Source organism: Drosophila guanche, unplaced genomic scaffold (assembly GCF_900245975.1).
Source record: "Drosophila guanche unplaced genomic scaffold, DGUA_6, whole genome shotgun sequence".
Classification (NCBI taxonomy): domain Eukaryota; kingdom Metazoa; phylum Arthropoda; class Insecta; order Diptera; family Drosophilidae; genus Drosophila; species Drosophila guanche.
The window spans coordinates 4,345,750-4,370,845 of record NW_022995745.1 but is presented as its reverse complement, the minus strand read 5'-3'; the positions used below and the strand labels follow the sequence as shown (position 1 = coordinate 4,370,845).

At 48.2% G+C, this 25,096-nt stretch overlaps 6 protein-coding genes across 16 annotated transcripts in view; 3 read left to right on the top strand and 3 right to left on the bottom strand.

Moving 5' to 3' along the window:
• LOC117580710 (inhibitory POU protein) overlaps positions 1 to 2,570 on the top strand; it is a 28,304-nt gene extending 25,734 nt beyond the window's left edge. For 2 of the 8 annotated variants that reach the window (XM_034267369.1, XM_034267365.1), the window contains 5 exons: positions 439 to 640; positions 718 to 858; positions 936 to 1,167; positions 1,675 to 1,838; positions 1,896 to 2,570. In XM_034267369.1, coding sequence (XP_034123260.1) covers positions 439 to 640; positions 718 to 858; positions 936 to 1,167; positions 1,675 to 1,838; positions 1,896 to 1,957 — 801 coding nt within the window. In that variant the 3' untranslated portion in view covers positions 1,958 to 2,570. The remainder of the gene's footprint in view (positions 1 to 438; positions 641 to 717; positions 859 to 935; positions 1,168 to 1,674; positions 1,839 to 1,895) is intronic. The other 6 variants (XM_034267371.1, XM_034267367.1, XM_034267372.1 and 3 more) reach the window with 4 other exon arrangements.
• Positions 2,571 to 5,892: 3,322 nt separating this feature from the next.
• LOC117580703 (probable ATP-dependent RNA helicase DDX46) lies at positions 5,893 to 10,243 on the bottom strand. Of its 2 annotated transcripts, XM_034267352.1 has the most exons (5): positions 10,063 to 10,243; positions 9,648 to 9,944; positions 8,307 to 9,576; positions 7,241 to 8,241; positions 5,893 to 7,180 (listed from the first exon to the last, which is right to left on the bottom strand). In XM_034267352.1, the coding sequence occupies exons 1-5, from the start codon at positions 10,077 to 10,079 to the stop codon at positions 6,061 to 6,063; spliced, it is 3,705 nt and encodes a 1,234-aa protein (XP_034123243.1). In that variant the 5' UTR covers positions 10,080 to 10,243; the 3' UTR covers positions 5,893 to 6,060. The 2 variants fall into 2 exon arrangements, with proteins under 2 accessions (XP_034123243.1, XP_034123244.1); XM_034267353.1 differs by lacking the exons at positions 8,307 to 9,576; positions 9,648 to 9,944; positions 10,063 to 10,243 and having other exon boundaries at positions 7,241 to 8,062; positions 8,118 to 8,238.
• Positions 10,244 to 10,502: 259 nt separating this feature from the next.
• LOC117580708 (p21-activated protein kinase-interacting protein 1-like) lies at positions 10,503 to 12,265 on the top strand. Its single transcript, XM_034267363.1, has 3 exons — positions 10,503 to 11,354; positions 11,418 to 11,494; positions 11,554 to 12,265. Exons 1-3 carry the CDS (start codon positions 10,572 to 10,574, stop codon positions 12,179 to 12,181), a joined length of 1,488 nt encoding a protein of 495 aa, XP_034123254.1. The 5' UTR covers positions 10,503 to 10,571; the 3' UTR covers positions 12,182 to 12,265.
• A 140-nt stretch (positions 12,266 to 12,405) lies between these two features.
• On the bottom strand, positions 12,406 to 18,063 carry LOC117580704 (histone deacetylase 6). Of its 3 annotated transcripts, XM_034267354.1 has the most exons (8): positions 17,748 to 18,063; positions 17,557 to 17,687; positions 17,307 to 17,490; positions 16,085 to 16,356; positions 14,605 to 16,018; positions 13,907 to 14,542; positions 13,630 to 13,699; positions 12,406 to 13,176 (listed from the first exon to the last, which is right to left on the bottom strand). In XM_034267354.1, exons 1-8 carry the CDS (start codon positions 17,961 to 17,963, stop codon positions 12,800 to 12,802), a joined length of 3,300 nt encoding a protein of 1,099 aa, XP_034123245.1. In that variant the 5' UTR covers positions 17,964 to 18,063; the 3' UTR covers positions 12,406 to 12,799. The 3 variants fall into 3 exon arrangements, with proteins under 3 accessions (XP_034123245.1, XP_034123247.1, XP_034123246.1); XM_034267356.1 differs by lacking the exon at positions 13,630 to 13,699 and having other exon boundaries at positions 13,043 to 13,176; positions 13,946 to 14,542; positions 17,748 to 18,005; XM_034267355.1 differs by lacking the exon at positions 13,630 to 13,699 and having other exon boundaries at positions 13,054 to 13,176; positions 17,748 to 18,005.
• Positions 18,064 to 19,854: 1,791 nt separating this feature from the next.
• LOC117580707 lies at positions 19,855 to 22,061 on the top strand. The gene is made up of 2 exons (XM_034267362.1): positions 19,855 to 21,403; positions 21,462 to 22,061. The coding sequence occupies exons 1-2, from the start codon at positions 19,936 to 19,938 to the stop codon at positions 21,908 to 21,910; spliced, it is 1,917 nt and encodes a 638-aa protein (XP_034123253.1). The 5' UTR covers positions 19,855 to 19,935; the 3' UTR covers positions 21,911 to 22,061.
• On the bottom strand, positions 22,031 to 24,655 carry LOC117580706 (dystrophin). The gene is made up of 6 exons (XM_034267361.1): positions 24,286 to 24,655; positions 23,985 to 24,213; positions 23,014 to 23,925; positions 22,838 to 22,955; positions 22,646 to 22,781; positions 22,031 to 22,576 (listed from the first exon to the last, which is right to left on the bottom strand). The coding sequence occupies exons 1-6, from the start codon at positions 24,533 to 24,535 to the stop codon at positions 22,230 to 22,232; spliced, it is 1,992 nt and encodes a 663-aa protein (XP_034123252.1). The 5' UTR covers positions 24,536 to 24,655; the 3' UTR covers positions 22,031 to 22,229.
• Positions 24,656 to 25,096: the final 441 nt, after the last annotated feature.

Below are 25,096 nucleotides of genomic sequence, written 5' to 3'. Positions count from 1 at the left end.
GCTCCCATTTGGAATGGAAAAGTTTACAAATTATCTTCTTTGCCGAGTTAGATGAGGGACACGGACAGAATTCTGTCATGTCAACAATGATAATAATGATTATAATGATGATGATGATACAAATTCGAATGAGTAGAGTTTTTTTGATTGATTTCCATGGTTTTCGATTTGTTTTTAGATTATTGTTTAATTATTAACGAGAATTTACAGCTCTCAACATTCTCTTGGACGGACACTGTCCGCTTTCTACACAGTTGAAATTTAAACCAAAAAAATACCATTCTAATAATACCAATTATATCGAATTATAGTTATAAGATATATTTTAACATTTTATAAGTTAGATTATAGAAAAAACGCATTACATTTATTGTCTGAACATATTTCTTATAATTCCTGTATGTTTCGATTTCTTCCCCTCCATCAATTCTCATTAAGAATTCGTTTTGCTCTTTGCAACAGATGCACCATTCAATGGATCAACTGGATATGCTGGATCCGACGGGACAAATGACAACATTAGCGCCCATATCGGAGTCACCATTAACGCCCACACACCAGCACCTGCACGGTTCCTATCACAGTATGAATCACATGATGAGCCACCACCATCCGGGCACGTTAAGTGGCCACACGGGGGGTAAGTCTTTGATGAGCCTAGTTATATTCTATCTTATATCATATATCATATATCATCCAACTGTTCATGCTGTTCAGGACACCATGGACACTCAGCGGTACATCATCCTGTTATAACGGCGGCGGTGGCTGCCGCTGGCCTGCATCCCGACACCGACACCGATCCCCGAGAGCTGGAAGCGTTTGCGGAGCGCTTCAAGCAGCGGCGCATAAAGCTAGGTATGTGCATCTAAGCCACACGCAAGCTCCTAACTTCCTTCTCTAAATCCCACTTCCACTTTCGCTTCCGCTTCCAGGTGTCACGCAAGCCGATGTGGGCAAAGCCCTGGCCAATCTCAAGTTACCTGGCGTCGGTGCGCTGTCGCAAAGCACAATCTGTCGGTTCGAGAGCCTAACGCTGTCGCACAACAACATGATCGCCCTTAAGCCCATACTGCAGGCGTGGCTGGAGGAGGCTGAGGCGCAGGCGAAAAACAAGCGACGCGATCCGGATGCGCCCAGTGTGCTGCCGGCGGGCGAAAAGAAAAGGTAGAAAGTGTTTTAATTATCACGGTAAAGCCCGACTCCCGCTGACAGAGCCAATTCCACAACCCATCAAATCCCTGATCCAGCCACTCCCCACCCGGCAAGACCTCATCCCTCAGATACCCGTCATAGCTCGATGTAATTGGCCCACTGACCCCAAAGATGAGACTGATTCCCGAGAAGAAGGTGGCCTTAGGCCAGCCCTTAACCGATGGTCGATAATCGAGAAGCGATGAGCAATAAACAATCGGCGACTATCGATAATCTATCGAACGAACAAATTGCACAAAAATGGTAAATTGTCGATAATCGTTTGAACATAAACATAAGCTAACCTCGATAACTGATTATCGGCGATTATCGATGACCGATACACACACCAGACACGATCTAAAACGATCAAATGGAATTAAAATTGAACCCCCAAGAACCCAAGAACCCAACACCCATAGACCATTCCCACTCTAGGGCCCCATTTCTAAAGTAATCTATATCGAGTCTTTTTTCAAGAAAAAGGACTTCCATTGCGGCACCTGAAAAGCGTTCCCTGGAAGCCTACTTTGCCGTCCAGCCGAGGCCATCCGGTGAGAAAATCGCGGCCATCGCCGAAAAGCTGGACTTGAAGAAAAACGTGGTGCGTGTCTGGTTCTGCAATCAACGCCAAAAACAAAAACGTATGAAATTTGCCGCTCAACAACACTGACAATCAAATAATACAGCCACACAATTAGGTATAGTTAGTAGTGTAACACCATCAATGACTGGCCACGGTTCGGCGGGATTCGGATACTGATAGTCGTTTATGACGGCAGCGGCGGCGGTTAACACGGCAGCAGCAGCGGCAGCAGCAGCAGCAGCGGCGGCGGCAGCATCAGCGGCAACAACACAAGCATCATCATCATCATCATCAGCAGCAGCAGCAGCAGCGGCGGCAGCGGCAGCGACATCGGCAGCCACATCTCTCTCCATGACGGGCGACTATTATCTTTAAAGGATTCATCAGATATAGATTTACAGAAACGATCCGATGCGATGTGATGTGATACGATGATGAGTTTTAAGCAGTTACGTAACCAACCATGGTGATGATGATCTGATGATGATGTTGAGGAACGAGATGGCATGATGATGATGATGATCAGCAGCAGCAGCAGCAGCATCAGCAGCAAATGATTCTTTCTTCACTTCTCATTAATCAAACAACTACAACAACAACCAAAGCAACAGCAACAGCAACAGCAACAAAAAATTAATACCCATAAATAGCAGCATACACAACTATCAACATTTATCCAATCTTCCCCCGTAAACCATCACCTTCCCTCTCCAATTCCACATCCCCAATCCCACTCCACTTCCCTCTGCCCCAAAAAAATTAACAAATTGCAAAAATATTTAAAACAAAACACACACAAAAAAAAGAAAGCAAGAAAGAAACTCAAACGCAAAAGAAAGAAAAAAAACCAAGAAATACAAGAATTTTTTTAGGAACGAGTAATGAAACAATGGACCAACATATCAAATGCAATAATTTATTAAAAATTGTATTAGAGTAAAAAGGTAAGACCTGCCCCACTAGTCACACACATTTTACCAGTAAAATCTCCATCTTAGCATTCAGATATTTACCACAGTATCCATTATCCATGCCTATATGTATATATGTCTATTAAAAAATCGATTACGTTGTTTTTTGGGTACACACTGTGCATATGTATGTGGAAAGAAACCTAATGCTGGGTATTTAAGGCGTTCTTAATCTAACAGTATTTTTGGCATTTTTGATATTATTTATCATCCAAGTGAATTCGAAAATATAATATACCTAGGGTTAAACATGCAAATATCATATAGATTTTCCCCATTATTTCTCTACAAAAAATATACTCTTTGGACCGTGATATAGCAAGTATTTACGTTCAGAAACTGTTCAGCGTTCGGGAATGTTTTTGTTTTAAAATTAGTTTTAAAGTTACAGTTTTGAGCATACAAAATGTAAGCAACCGTGTATGCCTTTGCCGTTAAATCTTGATACCCCATTTCTCAATTTAAAAAGTAATATAAATCATTGGAAATATTTTTTTTTTCAGTGTAAGTTAAATGACTAAAAAATCTGAATCATTTTCAAAATATTTTATAAATATTCAATTGGCAACTTCATGAATTAATTATATTATATCGATTTATCCATTCTGAGTTAAAAACAATCACCAATTACATTTCCATGGGTTTTTTTTTTGTTTATTTAAAATATTTGTGCACAGGTTATAATATTTTACAACACAAAATGCTATGAGGAATATGAAACTATGAATATGAGATGTGGTTTAGAACTTTATTTTGCTGACAAATATTCGATTGAACAATAAGTAAGAACTAATCGCTAGAATGGGTTTTTTTCCTCCAATTTGGTATATATTTTCCAGAACAAACACAAAAGTGAAAACCCAAAAGGAAGATGAAATTGAGTTGATAAATCAATTGAACCCCTCCTCAATCCTGTGTCTCTGCTACTGCCCAACCACGATGAGACACACGCACACAGGCACACACAGATAGACAAAAGAAAGACCAAAGATGAAGAAAAAGAAGATATGCCAAGAAATTGCTTCAAGTGATCCGATAATAAGACTCTAAGCTTATAGATCTAAGGGAGAAAGCAGAAAGATGTGGATGATCTGGAGACGTGGCAACAGCAACAGCAAACAGTAGTAGCAGCAGCTACAAGAATAACTACAATAACACACACATACACATCCCCAGTCCCCCAACCAAAGAGATATATATATATGCATTAGCCATTGTATATACTACGATTATATATACCTAAGAATATAGAGAACTTTGATTCGATTGTACATACCGCAGCAGCAGCAATATAACCAACAGATCCAAAGAACATGCTAGCTTGAAGTAGTCACCCATCCCAACCGACAGATCTTTAAGTCACTAAGAACTCCCCCGAACCCCTCCCTATAGAGCAGACTTTAAGATGCTTCCTTAATTTGTTTCCTCCACACAAACACACAAACACACAAACACAATCACACTCAAAGGAAGGGTTAACGATTAACCCATGAGAAAACGGCAACAACCAGCAAAAAAAAAATAATATAATTCAAATTTTTTTTTTTATTTGTCTATTTATAAGTAAATTAATGCCGGGTGGAAAGAAGTGCCCCCCAACACCAAAATAAAGTAATGAAATGTTAGCAGCAACTGGAGATATTGCAACGAATTTAAAATGTTGCCAAACTAAACTAAAAAAAAAAAGAAAAAGAAAACTAAACGAGGATCATGAGCGTGACGAAGGAAACCAAAAATTAAATCAATAAAATCACTCTATGACAACTATAAAATTACATATAAATATATAGTATATATTTAAAGAATTTTAAAGACAAAACTATATACTATACATACAATTTTTTTGTTGTTTTCCCTTCATAGTTTTAACATAGAATTGTACATATAAAACGAGGCGATAAATAACAATGATGATGATATACATATATACCTACATATATATAGAGAGGGCGCGTGTAAATGATTTTGAAAGTGTAGACCATAGGCGGAATAAAGACAACCCAAACAAAAACATACAACCAAAAAAGAAACAACAAAATCATGAAGAGCGCAAAAAATGCAATAATAATTTTAAAGTAAGAAACGAAAACCAAGCCCCGAGAATAACATAAAAAAAACAACACAAAAGAATGCAAAATAAATTTAAAAATAGTTTTGTATCGAAACCAAAAACAAAACAAGAAACAAAAACAATTTGCCGACAAATTAGTTTATAAAAAAGAAACCCAAAATGAAATCTTACAATTTTTTTCAAAGAAACCAAACAAAAAAAAACTAAAAAGCGCATAATAATAATTATAAAAAATTATAATACATACCATTGATAACGGAAAAGCCACAAAACTCATAACTACATTTAAATTTAATTTTAGTAGTTTCTAGACACAAGAAAAATACTGTAGCAAGAAAATCAATTGATTGAGAGCGCTCGAGTGCTGGCGATATATAAGTAAATAAAATAAAAATGCAGCAAGACAAGCAACAAAAATTATGAAAAAAAACAAATAACCACTCACAAAAAGAATTCTCATTTTGGCAAGGGAGTCACAGAATTTCTGATATCAGCTTGTGGACCTGGACTGGCATTATTTTCTATTGGAGAAAATGGAATTGGACCCTATGTGAAAATTCAAATTGCAATTAGTAGCCGCTTACAGTTTTAGGGCAACAGAGAATTATCAGGTTCGAGGCGAGCATTCAGGTTCGCATCATACACGTTTGTGCATAGTTCTCGGGGTTGTGTGCATTTGTTCGAACGGAGAAAATAATCAAAACTGCTCTAGTTACTGTTGATACTGTTTGATGGCACGCTTCAAACAACATTTTCTTATGCATAAAACTCGAAGTAATTAAAATACCCTCTAAAAGCATACATCCTTCTTTCGGGGGGAACTTCCTTTAAAATGAAAAGTGAGCACAGTAACCCACCCAGAGTACAAGCTACGATTGCATATGACTCGAGCATGTTTGACCCTAAACGCATCGTCTCGAGCATTACTACACACAAAAATTAGTTCCTTAAAATATTAATAATATAGTATATAATAAATACTTGCTGGGTTTGTGTTTTAAAACCCCTGGGTTCGATCTCTAATGTGTAGTCCCCTTCTAGGCTAGGTAATTTTGAAAATGTTCTGTGGATAATGTATTACGTTGCCCGTAGAAGGGAGGTCGTCGTCTTCTTAAGGTCTTTTGCCTTTTATTTTGTTTTACTAAAATTAAATTGTGTGTATATTGCTAATAAGTTCCAGAGAACAATACACTACACTTAGCATAGCATAGACGAATAGTTTAGATGCGGGTATAGGACTAGACCACCTTGTAGCGTCCCTTGTTAAAGACGTGATGCGATGAACTTAGTTTGAGCAGCTCCTCCTTGATGAGGCGAGTGATCTCACGCTTCGCCTTCTGGACGGCCAACTCGCTGCAGCTCTCTATGGCCAGATAGAGCTTACGCTCGCCCTCGGGCGGTGGCTTGCCCTGGGGCACGTAGGTGCCACGCACTGTTAGGCCCGCCTCCGAGTATTCGGAGATTTGGGCGAGAGCCTCCTTGGAGGTAACCTTCCAGCGTGCCTGCTGTGGAAAGTCATTGATCTCAAGCTCCTCCTCGTATTTGGTAAACGAATTGCTATTGGCTATCAGTGTGCTAATGGCCTCCTCATCCTCCTTCGGCTGATAGTTGAGCTTGTTGTTCAGCTTGGCGGCCATCTGCTCGGCCACCGTTCGGGCCGTCAGCACGGAACCGGCTGCTGGGTGACCCTTCAGTATGGGCTCCACCGCCGACACCTGGCTGCCCTTCGTATCCAGGTTCTTGCTGCTGTTGATCTTCGATGCCAGACGCTTGGCCAGTTCCAACTTGTCGGAGCTCATGGGAATTCCTGGCGGCGCCTGTTGTCCGGCCACTGTGGCCACTGAAGCGGATGCCATGGCCAGATTGGCTGCCGTAGCCGCAGCTGCCGCTTGGGCGGCGGCGGTAGCCAGTGCGACATTTCCACCGGCAGCAGCGGCGGCAGCAGCAGCCGCAGCAGCAGCTGCAGTGGCAGCCGTAATCGAAGTGTCCTTGACGGTGCGCTTGGCGGCAAAGATCTGCTCGATCTGCTGGTCAATGTCCTGCTCGATGTCCTCGTCATCATCCGAATCAGCCAGACCCAAGGCGGCCTTCTGCAGCTTCTTGCTCTCCTTGACCGCATTGAACTCCTGCTCATCAAACTTGAAGCCCTTGCCGCTAAAGCCGCCGCCAGTGTGCACCTTCTTTCCCTCGGCCTCCTGGGCGGCCTTGTATGTTGTCCACAGGGTCTGCAGCTCGGCGGGCACCAAGCAACCGGACAGATCCAGCGCCCGGATAATGTCACCAGCATAGCGCGACTGTTCGGGCGTGATGAACGTGTAGGCGCTGCCCTTTTTGCCCGCACGACCAGTCCGACCACATCTACAATTGAAATGATCAATGAATCGAGGAGTAATTATTGGGGAAGAGGGAGTATTTTACCTGTGAACATAGTCCTCGTAGTGATTGGGCACATCGTAGTTGACCACCAGGATGAGATCCTTGACATCAAGGCCGCGTGCCGCCACTGAGGTGGCAATTAAGAGACGCACCTTGCCAGACTTAAAGTCAATGATGGTGGAGTCACGATCAAACTGATCGATGCCACCATGTAGACTCATGCAGGGATACGAGGCCTTCATGAGATCACGCAGCAGAATGTCGGCATTCTCCTGCTTGTCCGCAAAGACAATGATGCTGCCCGCCTCCTGGTAGATGCCCAGAAGTTCCAACAGCTTGAAGAACTTCGACTCATCGTTGAGGATGACCACATGCTGTTCAACGTCCTTGCACACAACCGATCGGCCGCCAACAATCACCTCAATGGGCTTCTTCAGAATGCGACGTGCCAGGGCCTCCATTTGTCGCGGGAATGTTGCACTGAACATCACCGTCTGGCGATCTGGGCGCACATTGTCAATGATGCGCATCACCTGCGGCTCGAAGCCCATGTCGAACATGCGATCGGCCTCGTCCAACACCACGTAGGTGACGCGACGCAGATTGGTCACACGGCCAGAGTTGGCGGCCAGCATATCGATCATGCGTCCCGGTGTGCACACAATAATCTCCGAGCCACGTTTCAGCTCGGCGATCTGCTCGGAGATGCCAGTGCCGCCGTAAACGCATACTGGCCGCAGGCCCAGACTCTTGCTGAAGCGCCTTATGTCCTTGCCGATCTGCATGCAGAGTTCGCGGGTCGGTGCCATTATGATGGCGATGGCACCATCGCCCTCTTCAAGGCTCGGCTGGTCCAGGATATGCCTAAACATTGGTAAAATGAATGCCAACGTCTTGCCACTGCCAGTTTTAGCAATACCTATCAGATCCCGTCCGGACATGATGGCCGGTATGGCCTGGCACTGAATGGGCGTTGGCTTTTCAAACGCCAACTTCCTCAGCACATCCATCTCCTTCTTGCTAACGCCACACTGTGCCCATGTCTATAGATGCAACGAAGAAACATTAATACATGGCAACGTTCATGGATTGGTGCCGCGAGACTCACCTTAATGGGCTTGGGACAACCCTTGCCCTTCACTTGAACACCCTCCAGCTCGGTGCGATACTTCTCGACATCTGATGGTGTCATGCGCGCCAGCTCGGGCACCTCCACATAAAAGTTCTTGCGAAATGGGGCATAGCTGACCGATGAGTGATCGATTTTGGCCAACTCCTTGCGATGCTTCATTGCCAGATTGACGGCCGTGTCGCGTATGTCCTCCAGCTCATCCTCGCTCGAGTACTCGAGGCTGTCCATGTTCTGTTCGATCAGTTCGCCCTTTTTCGACTCCGCTGACTTTTTCTTGGCAACGCCCGTGAGTATGACAACGCCCTGGGTCTGGCTCGGCGGCTCCACAAAGTTGTTCACGCGTCGCATCTCCTTGTTGACCTCCTGCATGTATGCATCCAATGGATCAATTTCCTCCTCCGGCTGCTTCTTGGGCTCTTCCTGTTTCGCTTCAACTGGTTCCTGCTTGACGACGACTTCTGCTGCTGTTGCTGCTGCTAACTCTGTTGCTGGTGGTGGTGTCACCTCTGGCGGCTCTATTGGTGGTAGTGGAGGCGTATTCTCTTCAGGCTCCTTTTTGGGTTCAATTGGTTTGCTTGCCTCTGACTCTTTCTTGACCTTAAGCTTGGCATCTACGCCAGAAGTCTCCTTCTTGTCCAGTTTAGTCGATTTGGTAGCATCGGCCGGAGACAGCCCCATGCCGAGCTTCACGCCAAAGGTCTTGCTGAAGGTGGGACGCTTCATGGGCGCGAATTTCGCTTCAACCACATCATCGTCGAAGCGCTTGCGAATGCTGTGAAACTTGGATGGTGGCGAGTCGGGTTCCTCTGTGTCTATCTTGGTGCCGCTCTCCAGTGGCGGTGCGGGATTGCTGTCATCCTCCTCGGACTCGTCCTCCAGGCTCCACTTTTTAGCCGTTTTCACAACGGCCGGTGCGGACGCCTTGTTCTCACGCTTCCGTTCCGCGCGCCAACGCTCGATTCTTTCGCGACGCTTGATCATCTCCTGCTCTAGACGCCGCTGCTGCTCCTCCTTGTCAATCTCCTCCACCTCCGCATCGGAGGAGCTGGACGAGGACAGGCGTATCACTAGAGGGGCAACAGTTACCGGATTTCTATGTTCCGTCTCACGATCCCGATTACGTTCGCGGTCCCGCTCACGATCCCGGTCCTTCTCCCGGTCGCGTTCCTTCTCCTTGTCGCGCTCCCGATCCTTTTCCCTCTCCCGCTGACGGTCACGATCTTTGTCCCGTTCCTTGTCCTGGCGCCTGCAAAGAAGTGGAAGCCCGTTTAATCAAAAAACAGCTTATCAAACCAGTTGTAGCCATCACCGACTTACTTATCCTTTTCATATTCCTTAGACCAGGATCGCCGACGTCGCTTGTCCTCACGCCGCCCTCGATCATTGTCCTTGTCTCTGCTGGACTGCTCCTTTCCACGCTTGCGCTCATCGCGGCTGCCTCGAGAACCGCCGCCAGCACTGTTGCCGCCTCCATTACGAGACTTGCTCATCTCATATTCCCCCCGACTGCCACGGCTCTCATGTGCGTGATTGTCCCGACTGCGGCCTTCATGCTTACTGTCGCGATCCCGATCGCGGTCTCTGTCGCGGTCGCGATCTCGCTCCCGGTCACGCCTGTTTTTGTTTAGTGGATAACAGATGCGTTTTATTGACAAATTGGTCACAGTTCCATTAATAATAAGCAATTGCAGGGAGGAATGAAAAACACCGAATACAACAAGAAAACACTCACCCAGAACTCTTTGACATTGTGGCGCGTCTTTTCACGTGTTAGACCACGCCAGTCCTCCGTTAGCAGCCTTTCAGTTAAAAGTCAAACGATTAAAGCACTATCTGACTATGCGTTCTGCGTTATGATTTTAATTAAGTTTTTAGGCAATTTTCCTCGCAAATTCCTGCATCATAAATTCATACAGCCAGTATGACCTTCAGACCCTCAAAAATATACCATCTAATTTAAAAAATATACCGAAATACTCCGTAGTCTTAAATCATATTCCTCGATGTTGATGTTATATTTGATATTACTAGATTGCAAAGACTTTTAACACTGAAACAATAATATAATTTAATAATTTAGTTTGAAATCTGTTTGTAAGCGTCTCTAAAAGTGTTACCTTCTCAAATATACCGTAATATACCGAACAATTGTCGAAATATACCTACCAAAAGGTTGCCACCCCGACGCACACACGTGCTACGATTCGTGCGGTTCCAGAATCGCGTATAAACAAACTTAAAATGCCGCCACAGAAAGAAGTTTCCATTGCAGAGATGTGCCCGGAGATTGAGATCATTGTGGGCACCTACGAGGAGTACCTGCTGGGCTACCAGATTGTGGAGGAGGAGGTCAAAGACGAGAACAAGTTGCTGCTGAAGCAAACGTTCGCAGACAAGTCCCATGCCGGCGCCATCAAATGCATTTCGGTGCAGGGCCCTTGGGTGGCCAGCGGTGGGAGCGACGATCGCATATTTGTCTACGACATGCGCCAGCGCAAGCTATCCCAAGTCCTGCTCTCGCACAGTGGAACCATAAACGCGCTGTCCTTTGCACCGGACATGTCGCATCTCTTGTCGGGCAGCTCCGATGGACAATTGAAGGCCACTCGCGTGGGCAGTTGGGCCGTTGCTGGAGACTGGAAGAAAGCGCACGCCGGCACTCCCATTACACACATTAGTTGCCATCCCAGCAGCAAATTGTGCCTCTCCCTGGGCGGTGATCGCATCCTAAACACCTGGAACTTGGTCAAGGGCCGCGTCGTCTACAGGACCAACCTAAAGAGCAAGACCACCCTGGGTGCGGCACCCGACTGTCTCTCTTGGTCGACGGATGGCGAACACTTCACACTAACTGGCCTTCAGGTGCTCGAGATCTGGGACATAAAAACGGCCAATGTGGCGAGGCGTGCAAAGACCCCATCCAGACCGATATGTGTGGCGTGGCTGGACGAAACGGAATGCCTGTCGGGTCTGGAGAATGGCAGCCTCGCTTGGATCTCCCTCGCGGACCATAAAGAGGCTGAGGTGAGTGTTTAAGTGAAGACTTCTCTTGTATTTTCTTGATTCCATTTCTGTGTCTCAACGCAGCCAAAGATACTGCCTGCCCATGCGGCTCGTGTTAAGGCCGTGGCTTGTCTGAACAACACGCTGGTGTCTGTGTCTAGGTGAGTGGACTGAAAGAAGCTTTATTCGCTGTTGTCTAACCTCCTGCATCTTCCTTTAGTGCCGGCGAAATCAAAGTGTGGCGCTCTGATCTGGAGAAACGGGAGCTTACATTCATTGCCAGCACCAGTATTGGCTGTCGTCCCACCAGCCTGGGTCTGGTCGATCTCTCGCTGATCGAAGGCGGCGCTGCTCGTCCAAAACAGAGTCCTGCAGTGCCAGTACCCACATCGAGGCCGTTGGAAGTCGAGTCGGACTTGCAGATCGATGCACCAAAAGGTTTTGTCACCATTGAGTTTGATGACGATGCCAAACCGCCGGCGACCACACCGAAGAAAGCAGCCAAAAAACAACAGAAATCAGCCAAGAAACAGAAAAAGGCAGAGATGGACTTTGACGAAAATAGCAGCGATGGAGAGAGCGATGCCATCACCGACTCTGAAAGCGATGACGAAAACGACAGTCTCCCGGCGCCAACACCCAAAAAAGTTACAAAAAAGTCCGGCAAGCAGGAGGAAGATTCCAATGCGGAATCATCCGAAGACACAGAGGCAACGGTGCCAAAGCCCAAGGCACGTAAAGGAAAGGCTGAACAAAACAGCGACAGTGACAGTGCACCAAAACGGAAACGCAAGCAGCCAGCAAGCCACACACCCGTCAAGCGCAAGGTTAAAAAGCAAACACGTTAGAAAAAGTGCTTAAATCTTTTCTCTTAGTTTTGTTTTATTTCCTATGTTGACAATAAAAACTAGTGGATTATCAGTTACAAATCATTTAGCGCTGCAACAAAATCCAGGGGTTCCAATACTGTCGCACGCAGCACTTTCCAGTGTGTGTTTCCAGGCAGCTCTGGAATAAGCCCCCAATCCCAGCTATAAGACGAGGCAGTGCAGGAACGGAACACTGCTTGCAATTGCTTAACACTGTACCTCTTTATTACATATATTGAATTTAATTATTAGTTCATAACATTAACAATTTCTATTTGTTAAGGGGGGTTTTTGTTTTTACCATTCATTAAAGGGAACCGCCAAACAGCCAGCTCCCATGCAACAATTAATTTATGCAACAAACGCGCTCTATGCGCGCTCGTTTTTGCCAAAAGGGGAACGAGGGAGGGCGGGAGATAGGGAAAGAGAGTGGTGTACGTTTTCTCAATTTCCCAAAAAAAATTTGATCATCTTAAGGTAAATGCGTTCCAGCAGCGGCCACATGTGCTCGACCAGGAACTGGAGTATGTGTCTGAATGGTGGGCACAGTGTGCACATATAATCTGTGAGGGCGTGCAGGACGCGCAGCAGCAAGGGTCACTGAGCCTCCTGAAGATAGCTGCCATTGGCAATATGATCGGCCTCCTCCTCCGAATCCGACTCGAGATCCAACGGATAACAGCCATCGGCACGCTTTGCACAGGGATACCGCCAGGCCAGCGGTCTGCCATATCTATCCTGATGCGCTCGATTCTTGTATTCGAAGAGTCGCGGATTATCGAGATAAATGCCGCACACATAGCACCACACGGCATGATCCTGTAAGCGCATCACCAGTGTATGCTCAAGTGCCTCGCAGTGCCGCTGCATGTGCCGACCCACGTAGCGCCCACAGCCAATATAGTGACAGCTCAAACACATCCAGTTCTCCGACCTAGAAATGCATTCGCCGCACGGAGCCCTCGTGTTTATTGCTGTGGATAATAGAGATGTTATTTATCAGTCAAAGGAGTACACACAACAAAGGAATATTTAATAATTCAATTTAACAAATGATCAAAAATAATGGAAGTTGTTTAAGGGAGTGGAAAGTAGCAAAACAAAACACGCCTAGCACCAATGCAATACAAATAAAGGCCATAAACAGACATCACCAATTGAAACAAAAGAAAACACGAATTACAAATTGTTTATGCTGAAGTGGATCGGGGAACGTTTTCTGGTCAACTTTGAAACTTAGTTTCAATCAAAAATTAAATATATGTGTCTGAATCCAAAATAGAGTCATAAGACATGCAAATCCAACATGAAATATCAGAAGATTCAGGCTTGGAATCCATCTTGCTACAACATACAAACAGAAACAGAATGGAGGAGCAGTAGGATCAGGAGCAGGGAGTAACGAGTGGGATGCTCTTGTTGCTTACATTGCGGCACCAATTCCGGTCGCAGTATTCTCATGTGCGGACAAGTCTTGCTTGGAGGAATGGCAAACATCTGCCAGCGCATGCGCGGCCACCACCATGAATGCAAATGAATTTTAGACACCAAAAGATAGAGATAGAAAGAGAGCGAAAAAGAGACAGAGAGTTGCATCGCGGCAATGAGGGAGACAGAGAGAATAATTAGAAAAGAAATTGGACGGAAAAATATGGCAGAGATTAGTTATGTCCGTCCAGCATTTGTGCTCGAATCTCATCGTACCTCCTCTGGCGCGGCCGTTGAATGATTGGGCGGCTTTACCTTGACTTTGGGCTTGCTGTCGCTGGGCCGCTCCTGCCCAGGATCGGCCTGTTCGCAATCGGTGGGTCCGCCCGCCGCACCCTGGGCGTCGTCACTTGAAATATTCAACTTCACCAGGGAAGCGGCAAGAAAATCCTCGTTGTTATTCTCTCCAATTTGATAGCCATGTGGCAGGCGGTAGCCAACAAACTCGAGCGATTTCCAATGCTGACGCTGTACCTCTACGCAGCACTGTAGCGTCTCCAGGCAGCTCTGGAAGGCCGTTGTCGGCGGCCTAAGTAGCGCAACCGAACCCAGCTGTGGCGTCGGCACAGGATCTCCCAGCAGCGTCTTTGTGCACATTGTCATGGCATACGAAATACTGTTCACATTGTAGCCGCCTTCGAGGCACACAATTATGCGGCCACCGGCCAAAGCGGACAGCCAATGGGTGAACAGGCCGTAGCCTTCGGGTGAGACTTTGCAGCCGCCCAATGGATCGCCAATGGCCGCATCAAAGCCCGCCGACACGAGCACCAGCTCCGGCTGGAACTCGTAAGCAATTGGCATGACGAGCTGCTGGAATGCCAAGGCATACTCCAGATCCCCCATGCCCTTCTGTAAAACAAACAAAAAAGAATGAGCAACTGGAGTGCATGGGGAAATCGTAAGAGACTCACCTTATTCCATGGAATATTCACATTAAAGCCAGCTCCTGAGTGCTTGCCCACCACATCGTAGTTGCCGTCGGGGCCCTTGGGGAAGAAGGTGCCATTCTCGTAGCGATGAACGCTAATGTACAGCACCTTTGGGTTCGACTCGAAGATGTGCTGTGTGCCATTGCCGTGATGGACATCCCAGTCAACGATGAGCACACGCTTCAGGCCAAACTCCCGAATGGCATACTGGGCGGCAATGGCCACATTGTTGAAGATACAAAAGCCGTGCGGCTGGTCGGGCTCTGCGTGATGGCCAGGCGGTCGCACGTTGCAAATGGCACTGCGGGATTCTCCGCGCAGCACACTGTCCACCGCCTGGAGCACGGATCCAGCGGCCAGGGTGGCGCAGCCAAAGGTAGCCGGATGCAGATACACCGAATTGTATGTCGCTGCCTGTGCCTGCAGATCCTTCTTGTCACGTCCCAGCACTCGACGCATTGTGTTCACATGCGAGCGACTGTGCGCCAAACAGATCTCATCGGTGGTGGCCGCCCGCGCAGCGAGCAGCTTCATGCGACCGAGCAGCTTGTAGTCCTCGTGCATTTTGTGGATAAACTGAATGCGCTTCGGCTGCTCCGGATGTCCCAGATCGTCCAGATTGCGATGCTCCATCATCTCCGGGTTGTAGGCATAGCACACACGCACTCCGGGCACCCTCAGACTCGTCTCCAGCCGCAGTCTGCGCAACCGATCCGTATTTTCGGCCACAATCGCAGCGGGAATCAGATGTTGCACAGAAGTGTCGCGCGTCGGATAAATGGTCACAGGTGGCGGTCCACCAATCCAGACACGCTCCACAATATGCAAGTCCAGATTCCCGTCCTTGGTCTGCAGCTCGGGAGGATCGTAGGTGGCCTGCAGCTGGAGGCAACGCCAGTACGGCCGATGGGCAAAGATGCAGTTGAGAAGGGACTTGACCAGTGCTGGTTTTGGCGGCAGCAGCGGCTCGATCAGCACGGGGCAGGGGTCCCCCAGCAGGGTGCGCAACGTGAGGGCCGCACCCTCGGCCAGGGAGTCCAGGCAGTAGCCACCCTCGAGCACAACGGCCACACGGGAGTCGGCCAGACGCAGCAGCGGATTGAGCAGATGCGCATAGCAGACGGGCGTCACCTGCATTTCACCCTCGGGACAGCCCAGAGCCGCATCATAGCCGGCCGAGACGATAATCAGCTCTGGCTGATACTCCATGGCCACGGGCAGCAGCAGCTGCTGGAAAATGGCCAAGTACTCGCCGTTCCCCAAGCCGGTCTCATTAAGCGGCACATTGAAGTTGAAGCCCAGGCCGGGGCCCTCGCCAATGGCATGGTAATCGGACTCCTGCAGATTTGGCCAGAAGCTGCCGTGCTCAAAGCGATGTATGGAGAAATATAAAACCCTAAAAAAAGCAACATTTAATTGCTGGATACTGAAGGATACTGATACTCCTCGCTCTGTCTCTTACCTTGGATCGTTGTAGAAGAAGCGCTGTGTGCCCTGACCATGATGGACATCGTAGTCCAGGATCAGTATGCGCTCCAGCTTGTGCACATCGAGGGCATGCTGCGCGGCCAGTGCCACATTGTTGAAGAAACAATAACCATTGAATTCAGCCTTCATGGCATGATGTCCGGGCGGTCGAATGATGGCCATGCCATTCTGCGCCCTGCCCGTAATAATGGCATCCACAAGCTCTATGGTGGAGCCGCTGGCCAGCAAAGACAACTGAAATGTGGACTAAACGAGAAGGGACTGCAAATTAATTTCGTCATTCTGGCTATAATAATGATCCCAATTTGGTGATCTAATAGATATGGTCATTCCCTACTTAAGGTTTTCGACATTTTGCGGGGCGGAAGGTGGGCGGGGCTCATGTTTTAAATACACTTGTAACAGTGTGGGCATACAGAAGTCTGGATGCAAAATTTGGTGGCTCTAGCTTATATAGTCTCTGAGATCCAGGCGCTCAACAAGGCGGACGGACAGACGTACAGACACGGCCCAATCGACTCGGCTATTGATGCTGATCAAGAATATATATTCTTTATGGGGTCGGAAACGTTTCCTTCTGTGCGTTACATACAACCGCTATTCTCACAAATACAATAAACTATATTTACTCTTCGAGTACCGGGTATACATAAAAAGGGAAAAGAATAGAGGTTAACACAGATCAGATACTCCTAGCACATTCGTTTGTTGTTCAATTTAGGCTGAATTTTAGGCATTGAAAATATCAACTGCATGTGGTTAGAACTTGAGACGACTAACGACTATCAATGGCCAGCAACTTGAAGTCTATTCTCAGACAAAAATCAATTCAGATTACTTAATTAAATATTATTAGAGAGGGCAAGCCCCCGCCTATCGCTGCCTGATATTTGTGTGAAATATGAAGGGCACAAAAACGAAGACTGACAGTTAGGACTGCAGAAATTGCTGTGAAGTTTAGCTTAAAGATTTCGTGCACTGGAAATGCAAATGCAGCAGAATAGACAGAAGTTCTCAGGCAATTGGGCGCTGATTTCGAGTGTAATCGAATAGTCTCATGAATATGCAACAGATTCAACAATAATCTAATCAAATCCAAGCTCCAATTGAGGCTAATCTATATGCATATAATAATAATAATTAAATATGTAAATATGGAAACAATGGGGCTGCTGCTGCTGCTAGATTTCTCTCACCGGATGTATGTATATTGAATCGAAACGGGAGCTTAGCTCCTCCATGCTCGGATCGTCGCACACTTCGGATGTCTGCTCCAACAGTTCAAAATGCTCGGCCGTATGCAGGCGTAGGATCTCCTGTTTGGTGGCCAGCCTGGGCGACACTGACAGGCAGCGATCCAACAGCTTCAATTCGTTGCAGCTGTGCCATTAAAATACTCTCAATTAAGGACCTTTCTTTATTGCTGTTTGAGCTGGCACAACTTACCGATCCAAAACGCGATTAAAGCGTTCCGGACACTCCAAGTGTTTGGGGTCCCAGCGGCAGCAATGCTGCTCCATCGACTGATGATAGACCATCGCCGTTTCCCCGCGCACCAATGGTCGCGACTTGACAGCCTGAAATGGATTAAATGAGGACTGGCGCACAGGTTGCAGGATTCCGGTTGGTACACTTACGGTCTGGAATATATCCGTCACAGTCTCCTGCATGGCTTGAGTGCTTCCTTGGTTCTTGAGCATGTTCCGTGCGCGACGTTTTGCCTCCAAGAGGGTTTCGTTACGTTTGGGCATCTCACCGCCAACGCTGCTGCTTTTGACAGCTCCCGACGATGACGCCGATGCCGTTGTCGAACTCGAACCCGACGACTTCATAGCCATGGCTCGGGTTTGCATTTTCGCCTGCTGTGCCCCACGTCTCGTGACGATCGGTGAGCTCTGTGCGAATCAAATTCAGAGATTTTATTGGAATTGTTTGTTGGTTTAGGTATGTGATTAAAGCTTCTCATACAAAAATAAACATTAAATATTGTACGTGACATGTATCTCTAGGGGGTGAGATTTTGAGTGCAAATAGAACCAAATGTTGGTCTAGGATGGGTCTTCCCGATCAGCAAATTATATACGCATTTTGAGTATCTTTTAAAATGATTTTATTGTAGCAAATGTCAGTCCCGAATGCATTTAATTCAAGAAAGAAGTTCAAACTGTTCCACCCGAAAACCCTGCTTGGTAGCTTAAAGCACTTTTCACTGTACTGATTAGGCTAGGGTTTGGGCCTTCTGCACTATAAACAGCTATTGATAATGGATTGAACTGATTACGCCTGCTTGTGGGTTTGTGGCTGCGGTCTTTTGAGCGGTGCTGCGGGGGGGAGGGCTGGCTGCTGCTGCTGATGCATGGAACGATTATAAATTAACGCAAATTATCAATTAAATTCACTCCGTTTTGTGGCACATTAGAGCTAGAGCGGGCCAACTGATGACCACGAAATCCGCACAGACACTGGGTGCTGGCCTGGGTGCTTGGCCAACGGGCGCCTCGTACATTTGTGTTTGTTCTGCGAGTGTTGGCTTTCTGGTGTGTGTGCTGGTGTGTAGGTGGTTGTGGCCATTGCCGCATTTGGTTAAAGCGACTCCATGGCAAAAACGGCACTTACCATATTTTTTGTTGTTTGCTGTTTGGGAGCTTGGAACTGGAACTGAAGCTGGATCTTTGGGCGACGGTGCACTGATTCCAGCGACTTGTGGGCGGACGCGTTGATTCAGTGCGTGCGTGTGTGTGTGTGCGTGAGTGTGGGGGTGCGTGCAGTGGTATGTAATACTGTTGGTGTCTCTAGCTTTCTGGGTCTCGTCTCTGGATATTGGTTAAGGTTGCGTGAGAGACCTTCTGGTGTACATGTACATATGTATTGGGCTCTTATCGATTCCAGCTACTTTTCGCTCCTAGCACTACTAACTGTATATGTGCTATAAATTATGCCTATTTCTATCTCGCTTGCGTTCACAGTCCGCCCAGCACTCGCACTGCTTGCATGCGCCTACATCTGCCCTTGGTTGTGTGTGTGTGTGTGTGTGTGTGTGTATATGTGTGGTGTGGGTTCTCTCCTCTCCTGCTTCTCTACTGACTCTGGACGCGCTTCAGTTGTTGAAAAACAAACGTTATGTTTTGATTGCAGCTCACAACACACACATTCGTTTTACAGTTTAATTGTTATCGCGTTGTTAGAGAGAGAGATTAACACATACAATTGATACGTAGGCACAGCACGATAGATATTTATATATATATATATATGTAACTGTGATGCACTTTAATGAGGCAACGGCAGCTGCAGTCGGATAATGGCTAGATACAGAGCTGGACCACGAGCTAAGAGAACCAGAACCAGAACCTGGCACAAGAAACTGCAGCGGGGGCAAGGCTAGCGGAGCAAATCAATTCTATGTTATTTGCGCGGGCGGAACGGGCTGGAGGGCGGCAAGAATGTTGTTTGTGGTTCGTCTTCTTCTTACTTTTACATGCAAACATATGTTCCAGTCGATAGTCACAACTTGTTGAATAATCGGTCGCTCGACTATCTTTTTGCCATTTCTGAATGGATTTGCATTTTATGACACTCTTAAGGCAAGCTTAATAAGCTAAACCTGGTTTATTGGCGTGTCATGTTAGTTTCGGTGCTGCATCTTTGTCATAGATTTAATTATTTTGCATTTTATTTTATTAAGTAACTGTTGTGATGGCATGTATGGCATGTATCGATAGTTTCTATCAATGCGTCTGTGGCATCTCTGTTTACGCGCCAGCCCCGCTTTTCGATTTCCTGTCTGAGCGCTCAAATTTGTCAACATTGCCAATTGTCTGTGTAATGCTGCCTTACATAGAGGAGAATGTGCCGGAGTTGTTATGTCAGCGCACCAGCATAGCCTTCTGTGCCAATCTTCATCTGGGTCGGGGTCACGGGCGCACCGTATCGAGCTTAGTGCTTGGCCGCAATCTCAAGTTCTACGAATTTCGCAATAAGGAGCTGCTGCATCACATTGATCTCAAGCAAAGCCAACTGAAACAGCTGACCGACAAACTGCAGGCCTACGATGGTCCCATGAGCAGCTTTCTCAGGCGCGAGGATGAGGCCGGGGCCAACAATCCGAATGCCTCGCTGCCAACGGTGGACCACAGCATGCTGCAAGCTGCCGAGGATCTCCCACTCGGCATTGGCAAGTTTGTGTGGCTGCAGGAACAGCTGTACGTTCTAGTGCACTGCTGGCAGCTGCTGCTGGTACTGCGCCGTCCCCCCGAACATGGCGCCAACTTTGAACTGGTGGCCCAGCACGATCACGTGGCTGGTTTCAGGATGGTCAACGGTCCCATCAAGCACCAGGCGTACGTAGAGCTGCGCTTCACGAATGGCAAGCGTCAGCGTACCGACTTTCAGTCAGGGGAATCATCCCACAGCAGCAGAACCGCCGGCGCCGCTGACACCTTGCCGAACCAACATTTCGAGCGACTGCTGCAGAAAGTGCACACCGCACGGTCGGAGCTGTGCAGCCAGCGGGCACAGACGCAGCAGGACTTTGCTCGCATGGTGGAGCTGCAGACCTTCGGCCCGCCCGGTCACCGCTCCCTGCTGCTGGAGGAGAAGCAACTGCTGCGGCGCTTCGGCGATGTCTGGACGAGGATCTGTGGCGATTTCTTAGTCTGCGGCACATTCCTGGCCAACATAGCGGGCAGCAATCGCCTATCCATTGTGCACAGTCTGCGGCCGCTGATCCATCTGGGCAATGGTGGCGGGGACAGCCTCAGCTACGAGCACCGTCTGTATGAGCTGCCCGTGCAGCCGAATGGCCAGCCGCCCGAGGACTACGATGAGTTGGCCCAGTTCTGGTCGTGCCAGGATCAGCACAGTCGGCGCCTCAACTGGCGTCCTGTGGCCCAGGCCTCCCAGCTGCTGCCGGATTGTACGGCCGTGCTGCTGGTGCGTCTGCGGCTAGAGGATCTGCTGCAGGCCGAGCAGCTCCAGCTGTTGGCCATCTATGAGATAAGAAATGGCATCGCGGATTCCGAGACGAGCATGCGACAAATGCACTTGGCCAGCATTGATGTGGTGGCGCTGCTGCAGCAGCCCGAAGCACTGGCTCCTCGCTTTGCACCCGCCACATTGCACCAGGACTTTTTGGCCGTGATCATGACCCAGGTGGCACATTGCGCACTGCGTCTGGATTTTATCGATGGTCAGGCGGCGCAGGATTGTGCGCGCTTCGAGCAGCTGCTCGTTGCCAAGCTTCAATTCGAGCTGATAACGGATCAGGGCACACATCAAGCGGCCGCTGAGCGCGGTAAGCTAGCCCCTAAGTCACGCCATAAACTTGCTGTAAGCTCGAACTTCTGTTGCAGGCTCCGATGTGGATATGCTTGATGCATTTTATGACACAACAACCGCCACGACGACGATCCAGCAGCAGCGCATCTTCTACAACAGCCAGCCCCTGTCGCAGTGGTGCGGTGTGCTGCTGCTACGCGATGATCCCGGGCAGCATTGGCATGTCTATGCCCGGACCCAGGCCCGTTTGCGTCTGTTGCTGCATCGCTTAATGCGCGATCTGCTGCAGCTGCACTGCAACCTCTCCGTGCTGGAGTTGAGCGAATACAATGCGGCACCCGCCGATGTGGCTGGCGCTTTCGAGGCGTGTCTGCGCGAAGAGCTGCTGGCCTGGACGCAGCTACTAAAGCCAACAGAGCAACAAAAGGATCGTTTGAAGCAGCTGACAAATCTGCATCAACTGCAAATGGCCAGCGATGTGCTGGCAAGTGTGATACGGACAACAGGGCAAGAGGAGGAGTGAGATTTCTGCTGCTACAGGAGAAGCTCTGGAGTCCCTCTACAGCTCGAAGTTTGTGCTTTTGTGCAGCTGCGAGCCGCATCGATCGCTTCCTGGCCCTTGCCGCAAAGAGAACGCTTTCTGTTTGGTTCATTTAATGGCCAATTTGTTTATGGAATGATATATTTCGATCCATTAGATCTTCTTGTCTGTTATTAAAGCATTGGATTCTGTGATTGCATAATTGTGAATGGCTTACAGTCTATAAAGATCTTTAGATCTTGTGTCAGGATGGATTCGTTTCGCTTACAAACATATAAAACATATATAGAAATAGATGAAATCATGTGCTGCTGCGTCGTTGATGCTCCTCGGTCTTGATGATGCTGTCGAGCACGTTCTCCAGATTCTGTGTGGCTGCCGACAGTTCGGCATTGTCGCTGTAGGAGTCTTCGACAATTTCTTTGACCTTGTGCAGCAGCAGCTTGAAGTTGGCCATCTCTGTGTCCCGGCCATCGCCATTAACCGGATGCTGTTCGAGCAGTGCGCCCAGTGGCAAAGATTGGGGAGCTGCTCCGCCAGCATGCTGCACGCTGGAACGTCGCTGATCGAACCACAAGCTAATATCGTTCAGCGAGTAATCCGATTTGTTGGCCTCCAAATAGCTGCGGTTCAGCTCGGCGCCATTAACTGCAAGGATACAAAAGGATATTCAATGAAGGATATATCGATGAAGGTTGACTAGCGTTGACTACGCACTGGAATGTGTCAGATTGGCGCCCACGGGCGCATACATATCGAACGCCTGTTGTCTCTGTGGCGTGCTCGAGTTCAGGAAAGTGGAGCTAATCAAAGGTGCAGCCTGCCCCTTTGGCGATGTTGTTGTGGATGCACGCTGCAGGCGAAATTAAGGTAAACAATTGATTGGCTCAAGATTTGCAGACTGCCTACCGATAGCTGTCGCATGTCCTCAATGATTTGCAGCAGAAAACTCTGATGAGCGCTCAGAAACTCGGAGATTTGGGCACTGGAAGTGGTGGAAACCTTTTGCAGCTGTGTCTCCAGTTTGCTGCAAGCAAAAAAAGTAATTCCATAAAGACGAAGACACAAACGAAGCCAGAACTCACGCATTCTGCAGCTGCAGACGATCGATTATCGATTGCATGCGATTTGAGGCCTGACTGGCCAAACCCGTCAGCGAGCAGAGCTCCTGCTGTGGCTGTTGTGGCTGCTGTGGCTGTGCCTGTTGCTGCTGCTCCATCATGGGCGGCTTTGTTGTCGAGTTGCAGCGAAAACTGCGCGTCTCTGCGGGTATGGGCGCCAGTTCGGGTGCCGTGGATGGCTGCCCCAGGCTCCCACCGTTGCCACTCTCCTGGGCATTGCAGAAGCCGCGTCGCTCTTCCTCTTCCGCTCCGTCGCGTTGCGTCTTCTGCGGATGGGCAATCCAGCCGCAGAGACGTGCCAAATAGCGTGTCCAACGCTGCGGTGGCTGATCCTCCACAAACACCTCGCACATGCGATGCGACGCCTCGTGGCGGCCACCCACAAAGCCGGCCGCAAAGCAGGGCAAGCAAAGCGACAGATCGCGGCACACCTGGCACTTGAAACGAATGCCAATGACATGCTCCAGCCGGCAGCCGGCGCAGGGATTGCTGTGTATCAGATGCTCCGTGTCCTCGATGCGCTTGATCAGCGCCAAAAGATTGCCATAGATGAGGAAGCGCGTCTGTGTGGTGGTCCACAGGCTGTGGAACTGCTGCTCGCCCAACCCGCTGGCATTGTGCGGACACCGCGCAAAGCACTGCTCCATCATCAGCGGCAGATTGTGCGCCCCGTAGGCCTTGGCCTCGCCCAGATAGCTGAGCATTTTGCTGAGCGTGTTCAGCAGCTGCTCGAAGGCAAACCGCGACACGCTCTGGGATCTGCACTCCACCAGCAGGCCAAAGAAATCCCCCACCATGTGCTCGCTGCTGTACAACTTGCACAGCAGCAGAAAGGTTATTCTGATCTCCAGCAGCGAAATCGAATGTCTTCGCTGACTGCAAAAGGGAGGAGAGAGCATTACTGGGCTGGACTGCTGCAGGCTGCAGCCACTTACGGATCGTAAATGTTCCAGAAGAAGTTCGCCAGCAGCGCTGTGGCCGTCTCCAGCGTGTAGCTGCTGGTCTTGGTGAAGTGTCCGAGCTTCTCGCAGGCAAAGTAAATGTCGTGCAGCAGTGAAGTCAGCTGGAAGGGCGGCACCATCAGATTCAGATTGCTGCCACTGCTCGCCGGCATCCCATGCCGCTCCAGTATAGCCAGCACCAGCTTGTAGGGTATTTTGCTGGCTGCACATGCGAAGGGAAGTCGTTCGATCGCTCGATGATTAAACATCCTGGCCGTGTGGTGTTGCTACTCACTGTGAAAGATCTTTTGCAGGGCCACAAATTTGCTGGCACAGCGATAGACTGTGTATTTGTATTTGCCATAATCCACTTGCAGTTGTTCCATAATGGCTGATAGATTTCTGCCGCCGCTGCTGCTGTTGTTGTTGTTGCTGCACGCCACTTGTTGCATTTGTGCTGCATTGTTGGTGCCGGCCAGAGACGCCACCGCCTCGGCACTGGCACGCATCTTATCCAACTGTGTGTGACTTGCTGCACCCGACATAGTTACTAGCCTATAGTTATTTGCACTTGCTGAACGATTGAATTGCTGCAGGTTTTGCTGCGAGGAGCGGCGTCTGTTTTTCGCTTTCTTTGCTCTTTCCACGGCGTTCGTTAGCGCAAAAGTCAAATTTGAACGGAATGTATGGCAACGCTGAGCAGTTATCGATAGCCGGAGTAGTCGAGTTCAGAGAACACAACCTGCAGACCGTTGGCCGTTAGAGTTTTGAATTGAAATTCAAACTGGAGTACTTATTTTATGTACTTGTGTTTATTTGCGCATGCACTTGGCTGGTTGTTCTAGTTTCCCCACCACAGATGTAGGTCAAAGCAATAAACGCTCTCTTTTTCCCCCAACCTTGGTCAGGCATTCGTGTCTCTTCCCTTCCCAAAATCATCCAAGAATTCAGTTTTAAAATTAAATATATGTTGTCGTATGTATATTTGCATCATTCCATTACAATTACTTTAACTTATGTTCAATCGTTTTGTTTGCATTTCTATTTTAAAATAGTTTTGTGGTTTTTTGTTTTTGTCTATGTTGTTTTTGTTTTTTTGTTTTTTG